General features: G+C 31.6%; 1 protein-coding gene across 1 annotated transcript in view; it reads right to left on the bottom strand.

Moving 5' to 3' along the window:
* LOC108559991 (transcription factor collier-like) overlaps positions 1–6,034 on the bottom strand; it is a gene marked incomplete at its 3' end in the record, with an annotated part of 12,452 nt that extends 6,418 nt beyond the window's left edge. The window contains exon 1 of the mRNA XM_017917397.1: positions 5,449–6,034. Within this exon, the coding sequence (XP_017772886.1) occupies positions 5,449–5,609 (161 nt within the window). The remainder of the gene's footprint in view (positions 1–5,448) is intronic.
* Positions 6,035–6,476: the final 442 nt, after the last annotated feature.

The following is a 6,476-nucleotide window of genomic DNA, read 5'->3' as shown; positions in this document are numbered from 1 at the left end:
ACGCCATCTAAGGGACAATTATATAATTATTTAAATTTCGAATGAAATTGAAAAAACATGTGTTTACATTTTAATTATTATCTCGAAAACCAATGCACGTATTTGAATATATGAAAAGGCTAATTAATCTTAAAACATTGAACTATAATATAGTTAATTAGTTTGCGAGAAAACTTCTTTGGATTTTTAATAAGAGATAATTAAATATTGATGTTTTTGTGACTATTAATTCACATTTACAAGTGATAACATTTTGTTGAATTTCTTAAAAACTAATAATCTTATTTAAATGAAACAAATTTCTAATTAATCTTGAAATAGTAAACTATAATATAGATAATTAGTTTATTGAGAAAACCTTTATTTTTAATTTTCAAATATTGTTGAATTTATTTGTGATGTTTGAGTCTAATTTACAAATGGTAACATTTTGTTGAATTTCTCAAAAACTAATAATCTTATTTAAATGAAACTAATTGCTAATTAATCTATATATATTAAACTATAATATAAGTAATTAGTTTACTAGAAAAACCTCTTTGTTTGTTCTATTAATAAAAGATATTTAAATATTGATGTATTTGTTTCAGATGTTTAATTCACATTTACAAGTGGTAACATTTCATTGAATTTCTCAAAAACTAATAATCTTATTTAAATGAAACAAATTGCTAATTAATCTATAAATATTAAACTATAATATAAATAATTAGTTTACTGGAAAACGTGTTTCTATTTTTTAAATAAAAGATTTTTAAATATTGATGTATTTGTTTGTGATGTTTATAGACAAACTTTTGGTAATATTTCATTGAATTTCTCAGAAACTAATATTCGTATTTCAATAAAACAAATTGTAAATTAATCTTAAAATAGTAAACTATAATATAAGAAATTAGTTTACAGAAAAAACTTTTTGAATTTTTCAATATTGATCTATTTATTTGTAATGTTTGAGTCAAATTTACGAGTGACAACATTTTATTGAATTTCTCAAAAACTAATAATCGTATTTGAATTAAACAAATTGTAAATTAAACTTAAAATAGTAAACTGTAATATAGGAAATTAGTTTATAGAAAAAAACTCCTAAAATTTTAAATAAAAGACATTTAAATATTGATGTATTTCTTTGGATGTTTAAGTCACATTTACAAGTGGTAACATTTCATTGAATTTCTCAAAAACTAAAAATCTTAATTAAATGAAACAAATTGCTAATTAATCTTCAAATATTAGACTATGATATAAGAAATTAGTTTAGTAGAAATCCCTCTTTCGATTATCATTCAAAGATTTTCAAATATTGCGATTTTTAAGTTACATTTACAAGTAGCAACATTTCATTGAATTTCTCAAAAACTAATAATCGTATTTAAATGAAACAAATTGCTAATAACTCTTAAAACCACAATGCTTTCACATCAATAATTGCTACACAAATAAAACTCGTGGATTTTCGTGGAAACAAGTTTGAAAAAAAAAACAAACCATAAAAGAGGATTTCGAGCTTAGTAAACCACATCACATTTAATGAACGTAAGTCCGAAGAGAGAGTTCGGTTTGTGCGTCGTATCACTCGCAAATGCAAAAATAATTACGTCAATTTACAATCCTCCTCTTCTTTATGATTTTTCATGTACATTTTTTTTTATTACTTTTGATAGACAAATATTAATGAATTTTTCTGTTGCACAAACACAAATACGAGAGAAAAAACCTGCGACTCGAAAACTGTTGCATTTATTTGCATTTTGTTAATTTAATTAAAATTCGCGCATTTCGATAAACCAACAACAAAAAAATAAAAATCTTTTCTGCTCTCAGTTTTTTCGTTATCATCATTGTTTGTTTTATGTGCATAAATTTCATCTGCATTTACAAATTACATTTAATTACGTTAAAAGTGACACACAAAAAAAACATAAGTAAATATGTAATTTTTCAGTTTCATCTTTCTAATTAATTCATTAAAATGTAAAAAAAACTTTATAATTTGAATGAAATTTATTCGTTTTATGTTGCATAAGCGAATTCGTTTAATTAACATTAATCATTTTCATGTTAGTTGCGTAAAAAAAAAACAAAAACGAAACGAAATGACGTTTCAAAATGAAACAAATGTGGTGTGAAAACAGTTGAATTGCGTTTGAATATTGTATGTGTGCGTGTTTTTGTTTTGTTTTTGTTTTTTGTTTTCGCGGTGCATCTGTTTTTCAGATGAATCACGTTATCGAGGCATATGTTTATAGTTATCTGTTTGTTACTAATTATCAGAAGCTTTTTGTCTTGTTTTCAGTGATATTTTGTGTTATTTAGTTAAATTTATATATTTTTTTTTGTTTCGTTATGTAAAATGAACTGAGATGTGAAACTTTAGTAGAAATAAGTTTAATTAGGATAAATGTTGAGTGGATTTAATTATAGCGAAATGTTCTCGAAAGACGTGTAAATATGATTAAGTATTCAGAGTTTAAATGTTTCGCGTATTAAATCTTGAGGATGAGACTTCTGGAAACACGTGGTCGAGAAGAAGTGAGAGATTTGTGGTTTTCGAGGGTAAATATTAGGAGAACTAAAACGTATCAGTTTACTCAATGAGTGGAGTTTTTTTTTAAGGTGTTTAAACGTTTTTCTTGCGAAGAGGGACGAAGATGATGATTTATTCGTGAAGTGTGATTTATGGGACCGAAAGGAAAGAGGAAGGAAAAACCCTCTTAAGATCCGAAAGTGTTTAGCACCCAATTTGTCCACTTACTCGCTACATTCAGCACGGTCGAGGAAGACCCATAATGAATGAAGAAAGAACGAAGGGACGAACGGATGAATAAGTTAACAGAGTTGGGTTTGGTCGACCATAAGAAGACATAATGAGCAATTAAAGCATTCTGATTTCTTCTATATAAGAAACAAATTAATCATCAATCCGCATTTAGTTTTGAAACTCATCGATTCTTCATTCATAAATTAGGAGCGGAGGACGCACGTCCTCTCGAGTGGAACCAGATGACTTCTCTTTTCTTTCTTTTTCTTCATCTTACGAGATGCGAAAACCTCAAGAAAACACGACCGAAGGATGTGTCAATTCGCATGTGTCATCCGCAAGAAATTCGATACTTTTTCCACCCCAACAAAACATTAAATATCATCAACACTTCTTCCATTCATCACCGAAAACTAAAATAAATAAAACGAAACATTATTCACGTGCGCGTTTTAAATAAACAAACGAACGAACGAATAAATATAAAATGGCCAACGTCGATTTGCCTGACACGTTTAAATTTGTCGTTTCGTTTCGCTTTTGTTTGTTTGTTTGTTGGATTATTACTATTATTATTATTATTTTTACACGTCCATTCAATTGAACGCGTAATTTATGGTTGGCTTTTCAAACTGAAAGCGATTGAACGCAGTTTTAACGTTAAAAAACAATGGAATTTTATTTTTGGAATTTGTTATTTATACGATCTAATTTTATAAATTTTTTAACAGGTTGATTCTGAAGTTGTAAAAGTTTGTATTTTTTTTTGCTTATGTAAAACTATTGAATTTTCTATTGATTATCATGTATCAATTTAGATCTATAATTTCAAAATAAGTAGAAAAAAGACGTAAAAATATGAAATTTTGAAGAAGATATTATAATTTTACATGGAATTTCATGTGTGCTTTGAAAACAAAAGTAATTTCGTTCTTTAATCATTTGTTTATAATTAATTTTTTTTTAATTTTTAAATCTTTCGTACAAAAATCTTTGAATTTATTTATTTATATTAGAAAGAATTGTTGTTAAATTTCTAATAATTGGTGTAAAACTATTGAATTTTCTATTGATTATCGTGTATCAATTTACATATTGTACTGTAATTTCAAAATAAGTAGAGTAAAAGACGTGAAAATATGAAATTTTGAAGTAGATATTATAATTTTAAAGTGAATTTCATGTGAGCTTTGAAAACAAAAGTAATTTCGTTCTTTAATCATTTGTTTATAATTATTTATTTTTTTTTCATTTTTAAATTTTTTGGACAAAAATCTTTGAATTTATTTATTTATATTAGAAAGAATTGTTAATTTTCTGAAAGACGATTTGATTCTGAAGTTGTAAAAGTCTGTATTTTTTTTTGCTTATAAACGTTAGCAATGTTGTTAAATTTCTAATAATTGGTGTAAAACTATTGAATTTTCTATTGATTATCATGTATCAATTTAGAACTATAATTTCAAAATAAGTAGAGTAAAAGACGTGAAAATATGAAATTTTAAAGTAGATATTATAATTTTACCTGGAATTTCATGAGTGCTTTGATAACAAAAGTAATTTCGTTCTTTAATCATTTGTTTATTTTACTTTTTTTAATTTTTTGGACTTATTTATTTATTTATATTAGAAAGAATTGTTAATTTTCTGAAAGACGATTTGATTCTGAAGTTGTAAAAGTCTGTATTTTTTTTTGCTTATAAACGTTAGCAATGTTGTTAAATTTCTAATAATTGGTGTAAAACTATTGAATTTTCTATTGATTATCATGTATCAATTTACATATTGAATTATAATTTCAAAATAAGTAGAAAAAAAGACCAAATTTTGAAGTAGATATTATAATTTTAAATTGAATTTAATGTGTGCTTTGTTAAAAAACAAAAGTAATTTCGTTCTTTAATCATTTGTTTATTTGTTAATTTTTTGGACAAAAATCTTTAAATTTATTTATTTATATTAGAAAGAATTGTTAATTTTCTGAAAGACGATTCGATTTACACGTTTTTCTAATAAATAGTTTAAATTTGTTAGTTAATTAATAAAATTTCTATATTTTTCTCTCAATTATTTAATTTTTTGTGTAGCAAAAATTTTGAAGCGAAATTACGTTAGTTAATTGTCGTGAAAAACAGCTGAAGTATTCATAGCAAGCTCGATTCGGGGGGTGGAAGGTTGAAACAAAAGCTTAAACGTTCTTTTGTTTTCGTTTATTTTACATGGCCTCTCCTATTAAATTCGTGGGTGTACTGTTCGGTCGGGTTGTTTTGAGGGATAAAACGGTGAGAAAATGGAATTAAAGTAAGTGTGTTTGTGTTTGTGGAGAGATGAGAGTACGAGAGTTTCTGGTGGAGGACCTGGGTCAGCGTTTATTAGGAGGAAGCAAGTGGTAGTAAGTAGTTAAGTGAACGGACTGCTAATTAGATTTTGGTGGTCCCCGCATTGCGACCGCATCATTAAGAGCCGCTGCAGCAAACATCAAGGGGGGCGGCGTTTTTGGCGGATGATCTCTCTCGGTCGGTGGCAGTTCGTAATTGCCGCCGCTCCGGACGCATCGGGTCCATTAAAAGAACGCGGCGCGCGGATAAATCTTTTTGCGCGCGCAAAAACAAAATAAATTGGGGGTTGTTTTCGCTTTTGTTTTATTGTTTCAAAGGTAGATTGATGAAGTTAAGTAAACTTACCCGTTTTGATCGGGAACCGTTGGTTGCATCCACGATCGTGCCGTCGCGATCGGTTCCTCCTTGAGACTGGGACCGCGTGGCTGATGATGATGATGGAGACCGGCTGCAGCGGCGGCCGCGGAGGCGGCATCCTGGTGATGGTGATGGTGGAGGCCGAACATCAGGCCCGGACCGGTGACGCGCGGATGTCCGCCCGTCCCTGCGGCAGCCGCTGCCGCCGCCGCCCCCCCCGGGTACAGTTTCCTGCCCCAGGCGACCGGATCCAGACTGTCCGGTGCGGGGAGGGACAGCGCGGGCCACGGGGACGCCGTCGGATAGCCGCGCTCCGCCGGATTGTTCTCGTCGGACCGCGTCTTGCCGGTGTTCTCACAACTTCTTCAGTAAAAAAAAACCCACCCACAACAGCAGCAACAACAATAACTAACAATTAACAACAAGAACTGAACTGTAAATGCGTGAATAATAAACTGATGATCGTCAATATATCTGTTTCGTCTGTATTATTTATTTTGTTGTTTATTTATCGTCCTTTCGCTTTCGCTCTACCCCAATTAATTTGCGCGCACTTCGCGGCCTTCTTCCACGCGAGTGGGGATGATGTTACGATGATGATGATGATGTAATGATGATCATTGATGATGTCCCGGCGGATGATGATGATCGGTTTGTTGATCGTCGTTGGCGTCGTCGTCGTGGTTTTGACGTTAGCGCTATCTCGCGGGAGACCACTTGCGCGCGGATCCGGCGAGAGGATAAACACGACTGGGACCGTTGATAAGCATCGAACGGGTGGTGATGGTGGTGGTGGTGGTGGTTAGTACTGTGCGTTTCTCTGTTCACTCGTCGTCGTCGGCAATTTGACGGTGTGTTTGCGACCTCTCGGGGGTGGAGTGGCGTTGGTTCTGTGTTTCCGCAGCCGACCGAACCTTTTCCCCGTCGAACCTCCGAGCAGCCGAACCTCTTTCCCTTCGGGCCACACCCCCAGAGACCGAAGGGCGACGCCGAGCGTCGGTTCGGTGGGGGCCTGA

The sequence above is a fragment of the Nicrophorus vespilloides genome, unplaced genomic scaffold (genome assembly GCF_001412225.1).
Source record: "Nicrophorus vespilloides isolate i.1.1-1 unplaced genomic scaffold, Nicve_v1.0, whole genome shotgun sequence".
Classification (NCBI taxonomy): domain Eukaryota; kingdom Metazoa; phylum Arthropoda; class Insecta; order Coleoptera; family Silphidae; genus Nicrophorus; species Nicrophorus vespilloides.
This window is presented reverse-complemented; position numbering and strand designations above follow the sequence as displayed.